At 41.2% G+C, this 25,038-nt stretch overlaps 2 protein-coding genes across 2 annotated transcripts in view; one reads left to right on the top strand and one right to left on the bottom strand.

Moving 5' to 3' along the window:
* The window catches only part of ATXN7 (ataxin 7), a 136,323-nt gene extending 133,766 nt beyond the window's left edge, over positions 1-2,557 (bottom strand). The window contains exon 1 of the mRNA XM_048226418.2: positions 2,486-2,557. The gene's annotated coding sequence lies outside the window, so the exon portion shown is untranslated. The remainder of the gene's footprint in view (positions 1-2,485) is intronic.
* Positions 2,558-2,716: 159 nt separating this feature from the next.
* On the top strand, positions 2,717-24,764 carry THOC7 (THO complex subunit 7). Its single transcript, XM_026501163.4, has 8 exons — positions 2,717-2,864; positions 17,040-17,157; positions 18,429-18,556; positions 18,873-18,959; positions 21,083-21,140; positions 22,601-22,667; positions 22,750-22,819; positions 23,757-24,764. The coding sequence occupies exons 1-8, from the start codon at positions 2,846-2,848 to the stop codon at positions 23,822-23,824; spliced, it is 615 nt and encodes a 204-aa protein (XP_026356948.1). The 5' UTR covers positions 2,717-2,845; the 3' UTR covers positions 23,825-24,764.
* Positions 24,765-25,038: the final 274 nt, after the last annotated feature.

Raw genomic sequence — 25,038 nt, 5'->3', positions numbered from 1 at the left:
AACACAATCACAGACCCTCTCCCTAAAAACACACACAAAAAGGTTTGGTTACAACTACAGCAAGTTCAGGAATCTCTTGAAGCCCATTTATGGACCCCCTAGACGTCCAAAGACACCAGAAGAACCTTTGCTCTAAAAACATACCACAGAAATGTCTACATCATTTCACAGGACCGGAGTAAAAACTTTAGAGCCAAATCTCTCATCATCCTTTATAATTTCAGAAGGCTGATATTAAATAAACACTCAAACAAACTTCCATAACTAGACTCTCAAACTCTCCAAGAAACCACCAATCTAATGATTTGAGTAAAATCACGAAATCTAAGATCATATAAGTTCGAAGTCCAAATCAGTTTTGTTATAGCTTAGAATCTGCTACTTATTTCTGCCCAGAGACCTCCCTATAAAATAAACATTAGTATGGCCTAGAGCTTGAGTCCTTCCTACTTTAACATTCACAAACACATTAAGATATAATTATATGAAAAAAGACTACTAAAATTTTCTAAAACATGTCCTTTTACTATACATAATATGAAGAAAAGTCAATTAAGAGAATTCTTAAATGTTCAACACAGATCTATGTCAATGCAGTTGCAAGTTAAATTATGTGGTTGGCAAAGCAGATTTTTTTAAAATTTCACAAAGGCTCAAATTTGGATGTATTTCAAACCACTTGGATCAAGAACTTTCAGAAATGTTTATTTTTTAGGTATATCTCAAACTTTAAAGTCTTTCAAATCTCTCTCGTTCTTATTGCTTTACAAAATTTCGAGCATAGTCCACCATTTTTTTAAGTTACAAAATGAACATATAAAAGTGGCCAGGACTCCATCTATGAATACGATATAGACTGTCTCACGAAAATTTAACAGTTACAAGGGGTGGTGATACTTGGCTATAAACAACACTAAAGATTATTTTAAATCACTAGATACTGTTTCAAAATCATTATATGATAAGATGAAGTAACAAGTATCTTACACAAAACATCATTTCACCACTTGACACTTATCTTTTAAATAGCAACCATCCCACCAAGATGCAGTTAGGATGCGTAGATAATCAAATTGACACTTTCAGTTCACAGCGTGTAGTACCTGAGATTTAAAGTAAGTCTCCCTTTGGTCAGAGTATTTTCTCTCCTTCTAAAACCAAGAAAATGAACAGGGTCTGATGCCCATGCACACACAGAGTTTAAGTCGGTATTATTTTAAGTCCAGGGGAGGCTTCACCCCCTTGGGGAAGTCAAATTATACCTCAGAATCTTCACTCAGAGTAATTTTTGGGTTATTTTGTTTTGTTTGCCTTTATGCCCAAAGTCAAAGGTGCTAATTCTTGAAGAACATTATTGGAGTTTCAACTTCATACATGTGAATGAAATTTTGCATATAATATACTGATCTCTAGCTAGAGGTTAAACACATCTCACTGCCATACATTTACATTTACAACTCCTCCTCTTTGAAATATCTAAGAGAAAACTGGGAGAATGAACCCAAGTTTCGCAAGGAACCAGAAACAACCAATCCAACCCACATAACTGCTTCAGACCGGATGTGAAGAAGCAGGGTGCTTGGGGCGGGCAAGAAAGCTGGAAAATAACTTTATGTTCAACAAATTACCAAACCTGGGTTATAACTCAGACACGCTTCTTTTGGCTAACTGAATCTATACCACTGGAGATCAAATCAGCTGCACTGGTTCTTGTTTCCTCTCGCCTCTCACCACCTAAATGTTGCCATTTACGAGAAACTCATCGAAGTTGAATCAAAGTGACTTTTGGCAAGAGATGCCACTATGAGATCTACACTGTGCTCCGGAAATGTGTAACTCTACACACAAGGCAACGTTACTCCTTGAGCACCAACCCCCGCCCCCCAACTTCACTTTCAACTTCCCCTTAAGATGGGAACAATCACATAGCCATTTTCTTTTGAAAACCAAAGAGAAAAAAATAAATAAAGCACCCCATCCAGATCACCGACGGGCTCCCAGGGCCCCGGGGGGTCGGCCAGCACCGCGCTCCCGCGTCGCTCCGCCAACTCCTCCCGGAGGTCTCCAAGTTTCTCTTTCCCCGTCGCCGAGCACCCGCCAGAGCCCGGGAGGGAAGGGGGAGGCCCCAGGGGCCGGAACCGCGCGACCTGGAACCCGGGGCCTTTGCGGCTCGCCGACCGCGCCCGGCGCAAGTGCCCACGTTCGAGACCCGCCCGGGTGCGCGTGGGCGCCAACTTCTCAGGGACCCTCGCGCTGCGCCCCCTCAGTACCCCTAGACCTGAGCGCCTCCCGGGCCAACCGCGTCCGGGCGTCCCCGCCGCCCTCCCCAACCACCACCCCCACCCGCGGAACGAGCGCACCCCCAGCTGCAGCAGCCGGGATGCGGCGGCGGGGGCGGCGGTCCCCTTCCCCAGGAAGCCGCGGGGGGCCGAGAGCCTGGCGGCCCGCAGCCCCCGCAGTCCCGGCGGCGGCCGTGAGAGCTCACCTGGCGGCTGGCGGCGGCCTCCGGGGCGGCCTCTGGGCGTGGGCCGGGCGGGGGCGACAGGGGGGGCGGCGGGGGCCGGGGCTGCAGCCGAGGCCGCCGCCGCCCGCTGGCCTCGCCCCCACACGCGCCGGCCGCGGCCGCCCCCTGGCCGTGCAGGGAGCGCGGGGAGCGGGGGGGAGCGCGGATCCCGCGGAGGCGGCGGCGGCGGCGGCGCGGCGCGGCTCAGGCGTCGGAGCGGGCGGCCGCGGGCGCCGCCGCCTCCTCCTCCATGGCTGTTTACCCGGCTGCATTGTGGGAGTTTGACCTCCGCCGCCGCCAACCGCCGCCTCAGCTTGCGCCGCCGCCGCCGCCGCGCACGCCATGGGAGCCGTGACTGACGGTGAGGCCCGCTCGCCGCCACCCCGGCCCGCTCCCCCGAGCCCCTCGGCCGCCCCTGCCTCCCCGGCCTCCCACGAGCCCCCCGGCCTCCCCGGCTGCGTCCGGGAGCCCCTCGGCCTCCGCGATCAGACCCCTCGGATAGCCGGCCTTTCCCGGACGCTTCCTCCGGGTCCTTCGGGCCTCTCCCCGGACCCCTGGTCCCCCTTGGAGCCCCTCGGACTCCCGGCCCGCTCTTCGGAGGCCGCGCCGGGCCTGCGGAGGGTGTGCTGGGAGGATGGTCGGGGGGCTGGGAGCACACGTGGGGGCCCGGGAACGGTGGCAGCGGCGCGTGGGCGGGTGGTACCGGGAAGGGGTCCAGGCCATCGGCGGATGTGGTGAGGGAACACTTGGTGAGAATATGGGGTCCAAGGAGTGGCGAGGGGGAGGAGAGGTGGAGACCCTGCCGCCGGGGGTCCGGAGGGCCTGTGGTGGGCTGGAGGGTGTGAGAACTTTAGGGATGGGGTGGAAGTTTGGGACCAAGAGCAGACGAACGGGGAGGTTCCAAGACACGAGTACAAAGGGTGTCAGCGTACAGAGGGTGACACCTGGAGGAGTCTTCTGGACAGGTTAGGAAGGGCCCCCAGATAGTGGTGTGGATCGCAGTGAGGCCTGAGAACTAGCCCCGGACTAGACATAGGGAGAGGGAGATAGAGATAATATCTAAAAAGGGTAGATGTGGACGGGGGTATCTGGAGGACAATCAGAGTGTGCATGGGGGATTTAGAAGGAGCCAGTGTGAGGGATGAGGCCACCTGGGGTAGATCAAGACAATAAAAGATTTGTCTGTGTATATGTGTTGGGGACGGTGGCTTGTGGGCAGGAATGGGAGGAGAGTCAGCAGGCAGACATGGGGTTTGTGGAAAGTTGTGAGGATAGTTTAGGAAAGGTGGACCCTGGGTGCAGAGACCCAGGGGGTGATCTATGAACTGAGAGTAGAAATAAAATAGGGTGCCACCTTGGGGAAGGTGGACAGGCATAATGGGCAACTGGAGGGAGAACCTAAGAAAGTATTTGGTAACAGAGGAAGGAAGTCCTTTAACAACTGGGAAGGGGATGTCTAGGGGTGCTATGTGTATTTGAAGAGAGGGTGACCAGTAAAGGTAGATGCCTGTGGAGAGGCCATTTCTGAAAAGTTAGAGGTAGACAGAATTTCCATATTAAAGGGCCTGCAATGGGAAGAAGAGTAATAGACCTAAATTTGTGATAACAGGTAGTGAAGTGGGAGACTAATCTTAAAGGTCCAGGACCTTCATGGGAAATTCTAACTTTGCTTCATTCCAGTTTTATTTATCCTATCTAGGCTAGGCCTTGGAATTACAGTCCAGAACCAACAAGCAAGACCTTTTCCCCCCCTCTTAGGTTGCAGTCTGGGGAAAGACACCTTGGATAATTAGTTTTAAGGGTGGCAAATGTTACCACAAGGGGAGTACAAGGGTGGGAACTGTGGGAGCATGTAGCAAAGATTGTTTATCCACTCTCAAAGATCAGCTTCCCTAAGACAGTTACTGTTAATCCCATTTTTGAAGAATAAATAGTTGTAGTTGGACTGGTGTTCCAGGTGGGGAACCACTTGTGCAAAGACCCGAAGTGCTGGAAAAACTCAAGAGACGATAAATATTGGCTAGAATTTAAAAAGTTGTAGCCAGAGATTTCTGAGGGCAATGGGAATCAGTAGTTTTTAACATTGGTGCTGTGTGATCAGAATTGCATTAAAAAAATGAACAAACACCCCCCCACATGCTGTATGTACTATGTGAGGAATGATGAGGGGAAGGGAAGAGTGGAGTTAAGTTCTCTGTAGCATACAGTATTCATCATGTGTCAAGGAGTGTTCTAATTATTAACTCCACTTCACAGATGAAACTGGGACACACGGAGGTTAAGCAACTTGTCCACGTTTGTGCAGTTAGTAAGGTGTAGAGCCTGAGCTCAAAACCAGGCAGTCTGGCTCCAGAGTTCTTGTCCCTCCCTTCTGTGCATCCAGTCTCTCAGTTACTGCTGCACTAGTCCTAGTAAGAGATAATGGGAACTCAGACAAAGAGGGAATACAGAGAAGTAGAATGAGGTAGAATGCCAGGACTTAAGTGGTTGAGTGGATGTTAGAGGCCACGGGAGTACCCACTCTGCCCCTAATAAGCTGTCTGATCTTGCTTAGCTTAATTAACCTCTTTGAGCCTCAGTTTCATTCTTTGTAAATGAGGATAATAAAATCTATCTCATAAGGTTGTTTAGAGGTTTAAATGCAATAAAAGTTGTAGTGCTTTGCACTGAGTCCTACATATAATAATGTTCAGCAAATACTATTAAACGTTAAGAATCGGTTTAGTCATCTTTCCTTAATTTTCCTTTGATTAGGACTGTGCCTTCTTCATCTCTGTATTTGCACAGATTGCCCTTTTCTGCCTGGTAACTGGCATGTATTCAAGACCCACCTCAAATATTCATCTTTTCCAGAACAGTTGATCTTTCACCTATTAACCATAATATTTTATGCATATTACTGTTGTAGCCCTTAATACTTAATTTAGTTAAATGACATTTTCTAGAAAATATTTAAGGCAGCTCACCATAGTGTGAAAACATATAAAATAAATTCATGAGAAAACAGGGCAAAAAGAACATTGAGAGGAAGGAAAACAAGAGGAAGTTAGAAGTGGGGTGATCCTCAAAATGCAGTGGGTAGAATCTGGTACGTTAATTAAGACAGCCAGCAGTGACTTGTTTCTCTACTAGTTCATAGCAAGAGGCGGGACCTGGTCCACTCTGTGCTCTTGTGTACAGGAGAGAAGGCAACATTAGATACACAGTACAAGCAATTCTTTCTGATTAAAACACTAGAGATAAAGTTGATCGTTAGGGTCCCCATAAAGAAAAGCTAGTGTCATATCTTTAACCTCTTATCAGCACCGATGATCATAGGGCTGTTTCTTAGCACATCCCTGACTAGGTCAAAGAAGGCTAAATAACAATTTAGAAAGGCATCCTAAAGCCAATAGGTCATGTGGTGTAGCCGAATACTTCTGCGGCACTGCCTTAATTCAGAGCAAGGGTTTTTTTTTGCAAATTTGTTTTAAGAATATTTAGGTCATAGAAGAATGGATGAAGTACAACTTTTTCAGGCAGTCCTCTGTAAACATGGTTTTCCTCAACTGAGCTTTTGGTAAAAATCAAGCAGAAATGAGTAGTGGGTATGATAGGTCAACAATGTATTGCATACTCTCTGCGCCCAATTCAAGGTACTGTCTACAGCAGTAAACTACTGAGGAAGACCCGACTTCTGCTTGGCGGACAGAAGCAATAGTGTGCAATCAAATACGTAATAAGATAATTTCTGAGAAAAAACATAATTAAGTTCTGAAATTACATAAGTTCTGAGAATGAACTGGATAGGATATGAAAGACCATAAAGGGGGAGGGCGGCCAACAGTCAGATACGACCTCTCTGTAAAGTGACCCTTAGAGTAAGGCCTGAAGGCATCAACCCTGTGAAGAGTCCAGGAAAGGATTCAGGACAGGTTACAACTCGTACAAAGGCCTGAGGCAAAAATAAGCTCTGCCCTTCAGAGAAGATAAGGAATAAGTTTAAGGAATAAGATAAGGGTTGGTATCCAGGTGGGTCAGGAGGGATATGATACAAAAGGAGGTCAGAGAAGTAAACAGGAGCTTGTCCAGAGCCACCTAAGCCTTGGAAAGGAGATTGGATTGTCTTCTGTGGGTACTTAGATATGATTGGAGGATTTTAAACAGACAAATTAGGGATCCCATACTTCTTTTTGATCATTTTGGGTTGCTGTGTGGGGAATGGAGTCTAGGAAAACAAGAATGGAAGCAGGGAGGCCAGCAAGAAGTATTCCAAGAGTCAGGGTGGGTTTGGATTAAGATGAGGGCGGCTAAGAAGACAGGAGTGGCCTGAATAGCTCAGTCATCCTGACAAGTTCTTGGAGGAGTACCAGTACCTGTCTCTGGAGCTTAAAGGACAGCTAATGCCCTCTTACAAATTGGAGGTGCCTGGAAAGATGCTGTGCCCTCATGTAATCCTTCCATATGGGTTTGCCTAGCCATTCGGACTGGGAGCTCTTAGAGGAGAAGCTCTTTATTTCCTGCACCCTGTACAAGGACACTGGTTAATTTGAGGAACTGCCCTCCTCAGAGGGAAGGAGAGAGACGTGATATTGTTATCTATGGATACTGAACTATAGATATTATCACCAACACTACCATTTTATACATGGCAAAATGGAGGCCCTGGGAAGCGTTTGACTGTCATGTAGCTAGTTCTTGGCAAAGTCATTCTCTCTCCTCCCCTGTTGCCACCCCAGCATTTAGCTAACCAAAAAACAATTTGTTTTTAAAGGATTTTACTTATTCATCTGAGAGAGCACATGCAGGGCGAGAGGCCGAGGGAGAGGGAGAAGCAGACTCCCCGCTGAACTGGGAGCCGGGTCATGGGGCTTGATCCCAGGACCTGGAGATCATGACCTGAGCTGAAGGCAGACACTTAACCATCTGAGCCACCCAGGCAGCCCTGAAAAACAGTTTAGATGTTGTCACTGTTAAGCTATGTTCACAGTTTGTATTTTGTATGTGTTAATTTAAAGGGTGTTAAGCAGTGTTAGTACCCTGATAGAAATCATTTCAGAAGCACTTTTTTTTTTTTTTTTTTTTGAGGGAGAGAGAAAGAGAGAATCTTAAGCAGGCTCCACGCCCAATACAAGCCAAGGCTTAAATCTCATGACCCTGAGATCATGACCTGAGCTGAAATCAAGAGTCAGACGCTTAACCGACTACACCAGAAGCGCTTTTTGCAGTACAGAGAACATTGATACATACATCAATGTGCCAGAGCACAGATGGGAGATGAGAAGGCGGCGGCAGGAGCAGGGTGTGTCTGTACATTCCATTGAATAGAGCTTGTTGGTTTTGACAGTATTTTTTTTAATTGAGGTAAAATTAGTATATAACATTAGTTTCAGGTGTACAACATAATTTGATATTTGTATGCGCTACAAAGTGGTTGTTGTGATAAGCCTAGTTATCATCCATCACCATTCAATTGACCCACTTCCCTCATTTCGCCTTCCCTGCAATAACCCTGTCCCTCTAATAACCACTAATCTGTTCTCTGTATGGGTTTTCTTTCTTTCTTTTTTTTTTTTTTTTGTATTGTTTGTTCATTTGTTTTTTAGATTCCACATATAAGTGAAATCATATGGTAGTTGTTTTTCCCTGTCTGACTTGTTTCATTTAGCATAATACCCTCAGGGTCCATCCATGGTTTTACAAATGACAAGATTTCCTTTTTTATGGCTGAGTAATATTCTATTGTATATGTGTTTTTGCTTTTTAATTAGAAAGTATAATGCTTGGATATATGCTCGTTAAAACTTAAAATAATGGTTTTTAACATGCCTACGAACAATATGACCGAATAATGGAACCGTACTGTGACTTTCTAATAATGTGATTGTATATATTTTCCTATGGCAGAAATGACACTACTCATCTGTAAAATGAAGATAATAATACACACTTTATAGGGTTTCTTCAAGGGTGAAGTGTGATAATATAGGTAAAGAACTTTGAAATTGACTACTTAATCTCTTGTCCAAACCAGGACACTGTCCGGAATGAAAGGAACAAACGAGATGTACGGTCCTCAAATAGGAGTGTATAAACGCTATATAAGTGCCTGTTGCTGCTGTTATTCCTATTTCAATTGCTGATCCAATGTTAATTGGACATTTGTGGTCATGGGATTTACTTGGCTTTTTTTTCCCCTAGCACCAATGGATTTCACCACTTTGTTCCCTCGGCTGTAATCCCAGCACAGGGGTTACTGATGCAGTGCAAGTATTAAATAATGTTTCTTTAGCCAAGATAAATGGCTTTTCAAAGCAAAATTGGAGTTCCAACCTTGACTTTATTATTATTAGCACCACCCTCTAAACATTTAAGTAAATCTAGAGAAAAACAAAAGGACCTCAGCACTATTTTTTTGCTTTTTGAAAAAAAATTTTTTTAATTTAATTTTGGTTTAAGTAATTGACTTTCACATTAGCAATATATTTAGACTAGCCCTATGCTATCTCACGAGAGGTTAATATTTACATGGAGAAAGCAAACCATCTTATTTACTGTTCTTTCCACTGCTTCTTTGTAACTTCTTAATATGTTGGCCTTCAAAATCGTTTTAGTGATTTTAAGCTTCATGAAAGGAGGGGCTACGTGTTATTTTACCGTAAGTAACCTAAAACAATTAGACATAAGTAATTCAGCTTAATAACCCATGAGCGGTAGCGACCCAATGATAAATCTAAAAGGAATCTGCATGCTCACTGTTTTTACATGGCCCTAGTCTCTGCTCTTGTAGGTCAAGTCAAGCCAGTTTTCTTTTTTCTCGTTAACACATCATGGATTCATTAGAGAACATTGCATGGAACTTATAATGCAGAAGAAAGAAAGAAAAATCCTCAAAATGACCAATAAGCTCACTCTCCAGATAGCCACTATTAGTATTTTTAAAAAGAAATGCATGTCAGACAATTCAAGAAAAATAACACACCAAGTGACAAGTGAAAACTCTCCCCTCTTCACCTTCCATGGCTAGCCCCTCCTCCCAGAGGTAATCACTATTAACTGGTTTTTGGTGTACCTTTTCAGAATGATTTTTAAGTGCCTATAAAGGGTAAAAAGCAAACTTGTGCCAAACTTGTGAGTTTCAATCTAAGCTCTACTCCATATTTCTGGTGACATTTAATTTGAGCAACTTTCAGTTCCTTCACTAGTAAAATAGAGGTGGTAATATCTACTTTATAGGGCTCTTGTGCAGATTAAGTGTATTTATATGTAAAAAAACACACTTAGCATATTGCAAGCATTATGTATATGTTGGTTGGCCACTATGTATATATACTTTAAAATTTTAAACAAACATTTACACACTCTTCTGTGTTATACTTCTATAATCATTTTATCTTGGAGCTCTTTCTTTTGTATCAATGTGTAGTATTCTATTACATTTTTAAAATTTATTCTCCGGGCGCCTGGGTGGCTCAGTTAGTTAAGCATCTGCCTTTGGCTCAAATCATCATCTTAGAGTCCTGGGATTGAGCCCGACATCAGACTCCCTGCTCAGCGGGGAGTCTGCTTCTCCCTCTCCTTCTGCTCCTACCCCCTTGTGTGCCCGCACTGGCTCGTGCTCTCTCTCTCTAATAAATAAAATGTTTTAAAAAATTCTCTAGTAAACATCTAAGCATTTAGATATTTTCAGTTTTTCACTCTTACAAGTAGTATTCCAATGGAGATATTTGTATAGATGTCTTCACACACCTGTGGAAATAATTTCTAGAAGACGGGTCAAAGAATATATGTATTTTTTAATTTTGGTACATACTGCTACATTGCTGTAGTAGCCAGCTGTTTCAAATTCACCCTGTCTCAAAGTGTTAAATAAACTGTTGTCCCTTCCCATGGTTTTCAGTTTGGATCCAGAGCTTTTAGGAACACCAAGAAGAAACCAGTGGTGCATTTCCATGCTAACAATTCCTTGCTAAAGTGCTTAGAGAAAGCAAATGCTAATCTCCACTGGCAGGTCACAGGATTACTGTTTCCTAAGAGGAGGTGAGATTGCTGTGCTGTGAGGTCTAGCAGTTTAGAAAGGCACACCTGAGGGTAGATTAGCCCTAGGAGGAAGTCACATTAACAGTGACACTCTTGCTACTGGTTGTCAAGCCTTGACCTAGCCCTAAAGAAATAAGTGTCTTGAAAGTTGGCCCAGCATTATCTTCCAAATTGTTTTCCTTTTTCCTATTTTGAATATTTGCTCCAAGATGTTCTGAAAACTTGTTTTGTAATCAAGATTTTAAGAGCTACTGTGAGAGAATAACAATGATGGGTTTTGAAAGTCTGGGTTTATGAGAGATTGTCCTGTCCATGATAAAATGAGAACAGCTAAAATAGCAGTATCCTCTGAGCAGGGGCTTGGAGAAGGAGAGAGGTCTAGTGACTGTAAAGCAGTCATTTCTTCCTGTCTCTCTGTTTATGGAAAATGGGGTATTATAAATCTAACCCCTTGAAAGGACGTTTTGAGGTTTATTTAGTGTCATAAGTAATTATGTTATTTTTTTCTAGGTATAGGTCATATAAGACAAAAAGGGGTCTAAAATGTATCCCAAATTGATGAGTAAATGTTTGTTTATTAGCATATATGTGTCATAATTGATTTTAAAGTGATTTTGAATGGCTGACACTTTGTAGGTATAATCACAGCATAACATGTAACTGAATCCAGTAGGAAAACTTCCTACAAGCCTGAAATCAGGTAGAAAAGCACCAGTCTCGGGGCAGATATTAGGTATTTGCGGTTAAAAGCTTTTCCAGGGATGCCTGCGTGGCTCAGCTGGTTAAGCATCTGCCTTCCGCTCAGGTCATGATCCCAGAGTCCTGGGATCGAGTCCCACATTGGGTTCATTGCTTAGCGTGGAGCCTGCTTCTTCCTCTGCCTGCTGCTCCCCCTGCTTGTGTTCTTTCTCGCTCTCTGACAAATAAATAAAATCTTTAAAAGCTTTTCCAGATGGCATTGATCCTCATAGTCAGTAAAGAAAGCAATCATGACAACTAAGGAGTGATACTGATAACATCATTAAAATAGTTTCTAAGCCATCTTACTGTTTTTATAAAGGGTGGGCCAAGGTCTGCTGGAATTAATAATATTAGCATTTAAGTTGCTTATAGAGAGCTTCAAGCATGATGATAATTTATGAAGTCAATGTATATAGTAAACAAAGCATGTTTTAGGTGTGTTCAGTCTAGCAGTAATTGATGAGGTACCATTAAAATAATAATACTCATGTCATCTGTGTTAGGAACCATCAGCAGCCAGTCAGTAGAGCATACAACTCTTAATCTTGGGGTTGTGAGTTAGAGCTCCATGTTGGGTGTAGAGGCTACGTAAAAAAGTAAAATCTTTGGGGCACCTGGGTGGCGCAGTCAGTTGAGCATCCGAAACTTGATTTCGGCACAGGTTGTGATCTCAGGGTTGTGAGATCAAGCCCCACATGGGGCTCTGTGCTCATCACGGAGTCTACTTAAGACTTTCTCTCCCGGGGGCACCTGGGTGGCTCAGTCGTTAGGCATCTGCCTTCGGCTCAGGTCATGATCCCAGGGTCCCGGGATCGAGCCCCACGTTTGGGCTCCCTGCTCAGTGGGAGTCTGCTTCTCCCTCTCCCACTCCCCCTGCTTGTGTTCCTTCTGTCGCTGTCTCTCTCTCTCTCTCTGTCAAATACATTAATAAAATCTTAAAAAAAAAAAAAAGACTCGCTCCCTTTGCCACCCCCTGCCAAATAAATCTTAAAAAAAAAAAAAAAAACTTTAAATAAATAAATATTTGAAAAGGGAAAAAAATTCAAAAGCAAGCCAAAGTCCCTTCCCTGTCCCCATCCCAGACAAGGAGAAAGCTGTGAGCTCTAGCAGAGGTGGGGAGTGAAAGGCTAGAACATGTATTTGCACATGAGAACATTAAGGAGGCTGGACAAATCTTGGGACCCAAGGACAGAAAGAGGTCACAATGTGGGAGTCTGCACTAGTGAATGCCATGCTAGTGGACTTGGACTTTGCTGGCAGGCAACTGGTAGTTGCTAAAGGTTTAGGAGCAAGACTTTGGAGGATTAAGCTCTGGGCAGTGTACAAAATGGACTACAGCTGGGAAAAGCCCAAGGCAGGGAAGCTATTAGGAAGCTACCAAAAAACATGCAGTAGGAGCTAAAATGGCATGAAAATTAGAGATTAGAATCACAGGTCCTGAGGCAGGTTAGGACTGAGCAGACACTTGGTTAGGAAAAGGCAGGGGCCAATGCCTAGGTGCCCTGGGATCATGACCTGAGCCGAAGGCAGATGCCTAACGACTGAGCTACCCAGGCGCCCCCGGGAGAGAAAGTCTTAAGTAGACTCCGTGATGAGCATAGAGCCCCATGTGGGGCTTGATCTCACAACCCTGAGATCACAACCTGTGCCGAAATCAAGTTTCGGATGCTCAACTGACTGCGCCACCCAGGTGCCCCAAAGATTTTACTTTTTTACATAGCCTCTACACCTGGCATGGAGCTCTAACTCACAACCCCAAGATTAAGAGTTGTATGCTCTACTGACTGAGCCATCCAAGCACCCCTCTTTTTTTTTTTTAATAGCTTTACTGAGGGACAATTTTATACAAAGAACTGAGTATTTAATGTGTGCAATTTGATGCATCTGGACATATGCAGACACCTGTGATACCATCACCACAATCATAGCTTTTTCAAACAACAGCTGACAGATTTTGAGTTCAAATGGTTCAAAAATCAAATAATGCAAAAAGATATTTCCCCATCTTCCAGCCTGTTCTCTGTCCCACTTACACTGCCCCTCTCCCTTGGTAACCCCTTTTATTAGTTTCTTGTATATCATTCCAGGGTATTTGTATGAATATAAGCCTATATTCTCATTCCCCCCATTTATGTGTGAAAGGAACATGCCGTACATACTGTTCCTCACCTTGTTCTTTTATCAGGTTATCTTACTTGATCTCTCTGTATCAGCACATAGACATTTCCTCATTCTTTGGGGTTCTTTTTTATGGCTTCGTAGTATTCCATCATGTTCTTGTACCAAAATTTATCTAGCCCCCTGTTGATCGACATAGTCATATTGCATATGTACAAGTTTATCTAGGATTGTTGGGCCAAAGGGTATATGTTATTTGAAGATTAAGTAGATTTTGTTAAAAATACCTTTTAGCTTTCGTGATTGATGATTTTTTTAAAGATTTTGTTTATTTTTATTTATTTGAGAGTGAGCAAGTGAGAGAGAGAGAAAGCACAAGCAGGGGGAGACGGAGAAGCAGACTCCCCACTGAGTAGGGATCCTGATGCAGGGCTTGATCCCGGGACCCTGGGATTATGACCTGAGCTGAAGGCAGATGCTTAACCAACTAAGCCACGCAGGCACCCCAAAGATTTTATTTATTTATTTATTTGAGAGAGAGAACACAGGCAGGGTGGGGAGCAGAGAAAGAGGGACAAGCAGACTCTGTGCTGAGTGTGGAGCCTGACGCGGGGCTTGATCACAGACCCTGAGATCACGACCTGAGTAGAAAACCAAGAGTCGACATTTAACGGACTGAGCCATCCAGGCATCCCATTGACTGATGATTTTTAAGTATGAGAAGAGCAGCCCAAATTCCACTTCCCCTGATTCCCCCAAGCCAAAGGTAGTTGTCCTCCTAATCTCTTCTGGTGCATGTCCCTGTCATTCATTTAAGAATCCCAGCCTCCTCTGCGTGTGTGTTCATATGCATGTTATTTCTCTACCTAGAGCCAAAGAGCTCAGGTCTTTATCTCACATGCTTAGAACTACTCTGGTACCCTATGGACACATCTGCCCGTTGATCAAGTATTCGTATCTTTTGTACGAGAAGAGAATTCTCTGCTTTGGACCTGAAAATAAGATGTTGTCTGCTGGTCTTTGTTAGTATTTTATTGAGACGAAATTCTTCAGAGGGCAGATGGTCCCAAGCAGGCACCACAAATCCAATTTAAGAATATTTATTGCACATCGGAAGCGTAAAGACACAGTGTGAGAGGTTGGGAAGGAAACAGAATGAATAAGACACAGGACTGGCCCTCATAAACCTTTTCCCCAAGTTTATTTGGCCTGTACAGTGTTCTAAACATTTTTCAAAAACTTTTATAATTGGGCTATTGCATATATAAAAGTACACAGTTCTTAACTCTACAGCTGGAATGATCACAAAATGTGCTTGAAACATTTTTACTAGCCACCAAACTTTAAAAATCTCTTGAAAAACCAGCTGTGATAATAGTTTCCCCCTTAGGGTACTCATTCCCCAATTTTCTAGTCCTCAGTAAAGTAGCATGACCAGGTATCTAGGAGGAAGATGGGGGTTTTGGGGGGTCGGAAGAGCAGAGCTAAGAAAATGAGAAACTGAACAAAAGAAAGGAAAGGAGTTGAACGGCGTCGAACAGACTGCTCACCGGCTGGATGTTTGTTTTTAACAAAGTTAAAGCATGTTTGTGATAAAAAAAATAAAATCAGTTCATTTTCTGCATTTTAATCCCTTTGAGGACTGTTTTGTCTCAGGCTCTTCAAATAACAGTGTTGGAGGTCAAAAACTGAAAGCATTAGTTTGTATTTTAAAGTGTAAAATTAAAATACCTGATAAATTGATAACTTGAGCTGCCTGTCAAAGCCATGACTCTGAGAACAAAACCCAATTCTAAAAATGTTTATCTGATGTTGTCACAGAGCAGATTTTAAAACTGCAGCCACCTGCCTTCCAAAGTTTATCTCCGCTGCACCTGCGCTCAAAAATACTTCTGCCTACACACAGGAACTATTGTTTCAAGATTTTGATGTTGATTCATCGTGCAGGCTCTCTAGGCATTAATCACACTTTAAAATATTTTTTTAAAAATAATGCACGCACATGGTGAAAAACAAACACAATTCTGTGAAATGATATAGAAAATTACATTTTTCTCATCCCCGCTGTAGTCCCTCTCACCAGAAGAAACCACTGTTACCATTTTCTTGCATTCTTTCCAAAGATATTCTCTGAATACACACGTAACATGTGTGATGTGTGCACGTGCACACATGCACATACACAGCCTCCCCCCTTTTCCACACAAATGACAGCAAACTGTGTGCATCTCTGCACCTGTTTCGTTTTCATTTCACTTTGCACCAAAGGAGATTTCTTGCCATTGGTATATACATCCACTCTCTCGGCTGCGTCATATTACATTACACGAAGTTTTCATAATCTAACCAGTCTCTTACTGGTCCATGTTTAGGCTCGCAGTCTTTCTACTACAAACAGCACTAAGAACATGTGTTTACATTTATCTTTGTTGGTGGATGCACATGGTATCTAGGGGATTAATTCCTAGAATTGGAGTTCTGGGGTCCAAGAGATATGTGCACTTAAAATCTTGTTTGTGATAGCCCGTTTGCCCCAGAAAGAGCCTACCAATCTCCATTCCATCAGCATATGTAAGTGCAGTTTCTCAGTATCCTTGCCAACACTTTTTATTGGGTATTTTGATCTTTGCTAATCTGATAGATGAAAATTATGTTTGGGGTACCTGGGTGGCTCGGCTGGTTAAGCCTCCGACACTGGTTTTGGCTCAGGTCATGATCTTATGAATCATGGGATCCAGCCCTTGGTCGGGCTCGCTGCTTAGTGGAGAGTCTGCTTAGGGATTCTCTCCTTTCCCCCATGTGCACGAACTCTCTCTCTCTCAAATAAATAAATTTTTTTTAAATCATGTTTTATTGGGTTTCAGTCTGCCTTCTCTTGTCGTGATCCAGCATTATTTTGTCCAGCAAGAACACTAGCTCAGGGCTGCCAGGCAGGCAGATTGGAGCCCCACTTATTACGCATCATTATTATCTGCCATGCTCTTTGATTTCATTTTCTTTTTCTTTCCCTTGAAGCAAAAGTGAGACAGACTTGTTAAAAAAGAAAAAAAAAAAGTCTTCATGGGGAAAGAAACATTACAAATGTAATAACTAAATTACACTTTTTTTTTTTTTTTTTTACAGATCCATTCCTGTTTCTCTGACCCATCTCTCATTCTTTTCGCCGTCTCCCACTACATCTTTCGAATCTTTTCTTTCTGTGCCTTTTACCACTACCTCACACTAGTCAGAGATGGGAACACTTCAGCCCTCCTTCTGTGTGAACAGGTTTTTCCAAATCAAAGTTCTCCAAGAACTATGGGCTTATGTCCTTGGTGATACCTGAAAACGATTTCTACTCAGCAGCCCAGCAGAAAACTAGTTCCATGAGTGCAGGTAGTCACCCCGACCCCTAGGACACTGCCCGCACACAGTAGTCACTCAATAACTGTCTTTAAATTGACATAAAAAGATACATGTAAAGTGTAGTAAAGCCTGCATACCATAAAGGTTGCCATCTTAACCATTTTAAGTCTACCGTTTAGTGGCTTGAAGTATACTCGAGTCTCAGTGGTTTTCTTTTGGATGAATGAGTAAGTTGTGATATTGGTTATTTGTCCCTGAAAGTCAACAAGAACCAGACCATCATTTTAATTCACGCTGTTCTTTTTCCCTCCAGACGAAGTCATACGGAAGCGTCTCCTAATTGATGGAGACGGCGCTGGAGATGATCGGAGAATCAATCTGCTCGTGAAAAGTTTCATTAAATGGTGCAACTCCGGGTCCCAGGAAGAGGGGTATTTCATCTCACTGTTGTTTCTATACCGATGTCCTGATCAGAGTTTAGACCGTGTATACAGCCCTGTCAGTATTTCAGATTTTCACTCACCTTCAATTGTCTAGTGGAGGCAGCTCTGGGTGGATCAAGTGTAGGTTTTTCTGGCCCTTATTTTCTTCAGAGGCCTGCTTTATGTTTATTAAAATGTGCAGAAGGTGTAGTGGTAAGAAATAAGGATTAAATTCTGGCTCATTAATTTGGTCACGTTTAGCATTTAGTTAGACAAACTAAATGAAATTTTCTCTTTTTAAATTTTTTTTCTTTTTTTACATCAAATATTGGAGACACTATTGCATTACTTTATTTTTTTAATTTAAATTCAATTAATTAACATAAAATATATTACTTGTTTTAGGGGTACAGGTCTGTGATTCATCAGTCCTATATAATTCCCAGTGCTCTTTACAACACGTACCCTCCCCAATGTCCATCACCCAGTTACCCCATCTCCACCGCTTCCCCTCCAGCAACCCTTTTCTTTAAGTAAGCTCTAAGCCCAATGTGGGGCTTGAACTCAGGACTCTGAGATCAAGAGTCATCTGCGCTACCGACTGAGTCAGCCAGGTCCCCTATTTTCTCTTTCTTTTATAAGCTAATAAAAAGTTTTTATATATTGCAAGGTTTTATATATATTTAATAACTTTTTTTGCCTTAGAAAAATTTCCCTCATTTGAATTAGCTTTTCACATAAATCATTGTAAAGAGTGAAAAAATTGTGCAAAGAAAGTTGTGAGGATAAAAAATTCATCTTGATTAAAACATTTTTGTCAAAGATTTTATTTATTTGAGAGAAAGAGAGAGGGAGAACATAGGGAGAGTGAGAGGGAGAAGCCGACTCCCCACTGAGCAGAGAGGCCCACACGGGGCTGGATCCCAGGACCAGGAGATCCTGACCTGAGCTGAAGGCAGAAGCTTAATTGGCTGAGCCACCCATTCGCCCCTTGATTAAAACATTTTAAAAAGTACAAAATTCAAACGAGTAGTTGTTTAAATTAAGCTTATATTGATAAGAACAGCAGTCCCATTGTTGCACTTGTAACTAAAGCAGTTGATAAATTCAAGTACATGCCATTAGGAAAAATTAAACATAAGAGAAAGATACTGTAACTTGTTTTAAATAAAGCAAATGATTCTCTCAGAACTTGGTAGTTCTGCCTGCATTGTAATATATAATAGTTCGACTTTGGTATTTACCAAAAATCTTTATTCCGTTTCTCTCTTTTCCATTAGATACAGCCAGTACCAACGTATGCTGAGCACACTGTCCCAATGTGAATTTTCAATGGGCAAAACTTTGCTGGTATATGATATGAATCTCAGAGAAATGGAAAACTATGAAAAAATTTACAAAGAAATAGGTAAAGAAATTTAAAGCAATTAATGTTTCCATGTAATTTAATTTTTACGGTCTAAAGGAGACAATATCTCCTCATTTTTCTTTGGTTAGTGGTAAAATAATAACAATGACAATATAAATAGAAAGAATATAGTAAATGTTAGTTACAAAAATGTATTCTGATATGATTACAGTACTTTGGGTTATGGCTGTTTTTTAAACACCAGCATCTATTTTATTAGCAATGGAACTTAATTTAAAAACACATTTTAAAATTGAAAATGGATGAAGATTGTACATGTTGTTGCAACTGTCTTTAAAAAAACCTTTTCATATAGAATGTAGCATTGCTGGAGCACATGAAAAAATTGCTGAGTGCAAAAAGCAAATTCTTCAAGCAAAGCGAATACGAAAAAATCGCCAAGGTAAGGGTTTTGTGGGATTTAGTGTGCAAATACTTTATTACTGAGTACTATTTTAATGAATTTTTTAATGTTGTGTGGTAAAATCTTCAGCAAGAATCAATCTGAATTATTAAAAAGAATTAGGAGATAAACCTAATTCTTTAAAACTGTATTATTCTTTAAAATAGTGGAGAAGGAAGACTATGCTGAAAAACATTTTTTTTTTTTTTGCTGGATTGTATTGATTATCCAAATATTTATTTTTTTAAAACCAAATATTTCTAAAGAATTCTTTTTTTCCTTCTTTTTTTTTTTTTTTTTTTTTTTTTTTTTTTTTTTTTTTTTTTTTTTACTGTCTTCAGACCCCTTTGCCTAAGTAATGTTATGGTTAATCAGCAAAGGCAATTCACACAAGGACGCTAGACCTAAGGTTTTGTTTGTAATTTGTTTGTTTCATGGAGTTACTTTCCAGAAAAAAAGAAAAGAATTTAAGTCCGGTGAGTTTTTATTAAGTACAAAGCAAGCAAACATTTGCAAGCTGCTGAAATCGGTAATAAGAGGAAGGTTAAAGTTTAGCTTTGTCCTGATCTCTTTTGTTTTTGTTTCTTGGGGTGTGTGTGTGTGTGTGTTTAAGATTTTATTCATTTATTTGACACAGCACAGCAGGGGGAGTAACAGAGGGAGAGGGAGAAGCAGGCTCCCCTATGAGCAAGGAGCCCAATGCGGGCTGGATCCCAGGGTCCTGGGATCATGACCTGAGCGGAAGGCAGATGCTTAACCTACCGAGCCACCCAGGCGCCCTTCTTTTGTTTTTTAATTAGGGTATGTCCTTGTTGCAGTCCATAAAAACTATTTCAAAATAATTTTAATGGCCAGGGCATTGCTCCTCCTATAATGTAAATTGAAAGAACGGGGGCACCTGGGTGGCTCAGTCGTTAAGCGTCTGCCTTCAGCTCAGGGCGTGATCCCAGGGTCCAGGGATGGATCAAGCCCGACGAGCCCAACATCGGGCTCCGGGCTCCGCTGGGAGCCTGCTTCTTCCTCTCACACTCCCCCTGCTTGTGTTCCCTCTCTCACTGGCTGTCTCTCTCTGTCAAATAAATAAAATCTTTAAAAAAAGAAAGAAAGAAAGAAAGAAAAGAAAGGAAGGAAGGAAGGAAGGAAGGTAAAAAATATAATGCATAATCACAATTGTGACCTATATATGAAAAACTAGAAGGAAATAGAAAATGTTAATGGTTATTTTGGGTCTGTGGGTTTTTATGGCTTAGGGTCCTTTTTTTTTTTTTCCCTGCACTGATCATGTATTATTTTGTAATCCAAAAAATTTTTATTAAAAGTAACACTTTTGTTGGATTAATATGCTGATTTCCAAAACAGTGGATTTTACTTTATAATGAGCCAAGTAAGATATTTAATTCCTTATTTTTTAAAATTGGTTTTTGAACTTGTTAGAAAATACACGTGTTCAAGTTCAGTGGCCGATTTACAGCAGGATATACCAACTTATTTAATAATTATTATCAATTCTAAAATCGTTTAAAAAGGTTTCAGTGTTTTTCTAGATTAGTTGAGGCTTTTAAATGAATGCTGCCATTCATCATCTCAAGGTTAACAGGAAATAACAGGGAAACTTGGAGGTCTCAGTCAAACAGAAAGAAGGAATTCTGTCATTTCTGAATTTTAAATTGTTTCTAAATTTCTGAAATCTTTACCTTTAGAACGAGAATGAGAAGTGTAATTTGCCATTGTTAAGATCTGAAATGAATGGTGGGATATATTGACCTCGCTGATCTTTGCTGGGCAAATAGTGAAAAAGATCCTTTTCAGAATCGGTCTCCTTAGTGATCAATAAACGGCTTAAGTTCACTTCTGTTATGCTGGCCTCTTATATCTTGCCCAGGGATAGGTAAGTGGAAAAACAGAGTGGGGGCAAAAGACCTTGTTTGGAACAGTTTTGAAATCATGTATCATTATAGTTATAGTTGAACCAAGTGACATTGGCAGTACTCTTTCCATCCTTCAGTGTTTTCATTCTTTATGCACTGAGAAAGTGATCAGGAGAGATCAGTGATATTATACCTTTTTTTTATATCCGTGTTCAAAGAAACCCTTCATTTGGTAATTATTTTTGTATCTTTCAGAATATGATGCTTTGGCGAAAGTGATCCAGCACCATCCAGACCGGCATGAGACATTAAAGTAAGTTTAGAGCTTACTTTGAAAGAAGCGAATCTTTATATACAAATGTTTACATACTAGCCTATGCATTCCGTTTTTATGGGAGTACGTAATATGTTTTAGAAGGAGGGGTCAGATCTTTCAAATTGCATATTCTAATACTGCTTGATTGAGTTTTTTCCTTCTTCGGATCTTACTGTCTACAGTTCTAAAATAAATGCATATAATATATATCAAAGGAGAGTAGATAAATAAAATGTGGTACACTATATATATAACAGAATACTAAGTGAACAGTTTAAAAGGATAAACTAGATATACACTTTTTAAACTCAGATCTCAGGGGCACCTGGGTGGCATCTGCCCTTGGCTCAGGTCATAATCCCAGGATCCTGGGCTCAAGCCCCGAGTTGGGCTACCTGCTCATCGGGGAGCCTGCTTTTCCCTCTTGCTCTGCTGCTCTGCCTGCTTGTGCTCTCTCACTCTCTGTCAAATAAATAAATAAATAAAATCTTAAAAAAAAAAAAAAAAAAACTAACCCCCCCATTATATACTAATACCATATATTATTTAGAGAGACAAATATATGTATGAAAAAGGATTGAAATGATATAGTGACTGATTGAGTGGGGACCAGAGGAGGAAAAAAGGTCTGGGATAAAGGACAGCCAATGAGGTTCTAAGAGGATTTCAAGTTAATCTACAATGTTTTATTTCTTTTACCAAGGGAAAAAAAAAGAAGAAGACTTTTTTTGTCGGGGGCGCCTGGGTGGCGCAGTCGTTAAGCGTCTGCCTTCGGCTCAGGGCGTGATCCTGGCGTTCTGGGATCAAGCCCCACATCAGGCTCTTCCGCTATGAGCCTGCTTCTTCCTCTCCCACTCCCCCTGCTTGTGTTCCCTCTCTCGCTGGCTGTCTCTCTCTCTGTCAAATAAATAAATAAAATCTTTAAAAAAAAAAGACTTTTTTTGTCAAATAAGTATGATAAAACGTTAAAAGTTATCAATTCTTGGGGCGCCTGGGTGGCACAGCGGTTAAGCATCTGCCTTTGGCTCAGGGCGTGATCCCGGCGTTATGGGATCGAGCCCCACATCAGGCTCCTCCGCTATGAGCCTGCTTCTTCCTCTCCCACTCCCCCTACTTGTGTTTCCTCTCTCGCTGGCTGTCTCTATCTCTGTCGAATAAATAAATAAAATCTTTAAAAAAAAAAAAGTTATCAATTCTTGGGTTGTGATATTCTGTCTGTGTTTTCTTAGGTTTTAAAAATTCTCTAGAAATTTGATTTTAATAAAAAAAAAGTACATACTTAGAATTTAAGAAGAGATCATCCCTAGCTTCAATGTTTCATCATAATGGAGTGTAATAACTTCTTACCCTTTTTCTTTTAATTTTTAAAATATTATTTAGTAACTAAAAAGTTAGGTATCAGTTATGACTTCTGTTCCCCCAATTAGCAAACTATAACACTGTTTTATTATTTTCAGGGAACTAGAGTCTCTGGGAAAGGAGCTAGAGCATCTTTCACATATTAAAGAAAGTGTTGAAGATAAGGTATTTGCACACGTATATTAGTCTCTGTGATATGTATATGTGTATAGATCAACGTGTATTAATTTTTTTCTTGTTAACACAGTTGGAATTGAGACGGAAACAGTTTCACGTTCTACTTAGTACCATCCACGAACTTCAGCAGACGCTAGAAAGTAAGTAGAAATAGTCACAGAATGCTTATAAAGACTTTTGAGTGATCCAGGGGCATGCCTTCTAAAATCTACATCTTGTTGAGAGAGTACACCTTCAGTTTCAGAACAGGAGTATAGCTGGATGATGTTAGAAGTATTCATGCTGTTCAGCTTTCTGCATATATGCAGAAAAGCCTGAATGTGTGGTAATACATGATTTAAAATACATATTCAGTGGGGGCGCCTGGGTGGCACAGCGGTTAAGCGTCTGCCTTCGGCTCAGGGCGTGATCCCGGCGTTCTGGGATCGAGCCCCACATCAGGCTCCTCTGCTGGGAGCCTGCTTCTCCCTCTCCCACTCCCCCTGCTTGTGTTCCCTCTCTCGCTGGCTATCTCTGTCGAATAAATAAATAAAATCTTTAAAAAAAAAAATACATATGCAGTGGTTCACATTAAGAGAAATTCAAGGATGATAGATTTGGAATTCTTCTTGGTTTATTATAGTTTGTTGCTATAAAGTAACAATTCAGAACGCAGGCGATGGTAAGTGAGTGGAGTAATTAGTGCATAGCACATTTGCATAGTCAGTGAATGGAAGGTGCTTTGGGGAACTGGAGACTTGCTCTTTGTTTGTATTGACTGTCTCCAATTGGAAATTTCTATGTTATCTGACCTTATTATTTTTAAGAAAAACCTAAAACCTAGATTTTTTTTTTTTTTTTTTTAGTGTGTTCTATGACATAAATTTTACATTTTGACTTAACTAATGAATACCGACAACCAAAACAGCACTTTCGAAAACCAAACACTGTGTGGGCTGGTGACAGTCATAGGCTGCCATTTTGCTGTCTTTGTTTTAGACATATGACTAATAAAGGATAAAAATGTTGTCATGTATTCACTAAACATATAATTTAAGCAGATTTGACTAAAGTTTTATGGTTCTTTCTCAATTGCAGATGATGAAAAGCTCTCAGAGGTAGAAGAAACTCAAGAAAGCACCATGGAAACAGAGCCTAAGCCATAGACAAGCTACTGGTTTACCCTTGCCAAGAATGTGGAAGTAACAACATGCTCCTAGTGCGTTTAGAATTTGTTGTGCTCTTGAGATATTTAAAGTTTTGGCAGTAAACTACTTTGCTTTTAAATATTAACGCACAGTTCATTCGTATTTCTTTACACAAAGGAAAAAAACTTCAGTATAGATTTGTTTGTATTGAAATGTCTTTTTTATTCTTAAACTTAAAAGGTAGGAAGCCACATCCAAAAATGTTTAATAAAATGTTTTCAAGCCAGGTGTGTTTGTGCTCATTAGTATTCTAGGTAGTTTTTAACTGGTAAGACTGGTTCGCTTATAAAATAAGTTGCAGACTGTGAAAAAGTGGCGTTTCTAGGATGTACGTGAAAAAAATGAGTCAGTCTGAAAATTGTTACCGTATTTGAAAGTGGAGTGCATGAATAGGCTTCATGAGGGCTGTGAACTTGTGAAATTGTGTACAAAGTGTTCGTAGTATGTGCTCGCGTGGGGAGAGGCTGCCTGATCCTAACCATCAGTGGTATAAGAGGTAATTACAAGATACAAAGTGAATCAACATGCATTGCCTTCTAGATCTCTCTCTCTAATGCGTAAGCAATGTGGTTGTTAAACATTTTGTTGATATGTTTTCTTCTACTGTTTCATTATTTAGGAGTTATTTTCAGTAGAAAAAAACATATTGACAAAGAAAAAGTTGTCTCAGAAAAATACTCTGTTAAGATGGCTGGTCTTGGGGCGCCTGGGTGGCTCGTTAAGCGTCTGCCTTCGGCTCAGGGCGTGGTCCCGGAGTTCTCGGATCGAGCCCCACATCAGGCTCCTCCACTATGAGCCTGCTTCTTCCTCTCCCACTCCCCCTGCTTGTGTTCCCTCTCTCGCTGGCTGTCTATCTCTGTCAAATAAATAAATAAAAAATCTTTAAAAAAAAAAAAAAGATGGCTGGTCTTGCAAAAAAGGGATTTCATGATCTTAAAAATTAAGCTAAGGCTGAATCACTTGTAATATTCGTAAGTAGTGAATTTAATGTTCAATATGTGTTAGGTTCCATCCTTATCCGTTCATTTTAGTTCGGAAACATGACACTTTGCATGAATCATACCTTAAACAATATTTCGTTTTTGTAATTTTAATAAGAATTCTTATCTTTAAATATGAAAGTTTAAATTTAACTCAGTAGTAGTCATATTAAAAGTGTCATAATACCTTTA

The sequence above is a fragment of the Ursus arctos genome, unplaced genomic scaffold, assembly GCF_023065955.2.
Source record: "Ursus arctos isolate Adak ecotype North America unplaced genomic scaffold, UrsArc2.0 scaffold_14, whole genome shotgun sequence".
NCBI lineage: Eukaryota > Metazoa > Chordata > Mammalia > Carnivora > Ursidae > Ursus > Ursus arctos.
Note: the sequence above shows the minus strand (reverse complement) of the source record. Positions and strands in the feature narration are given on the sequence as shown.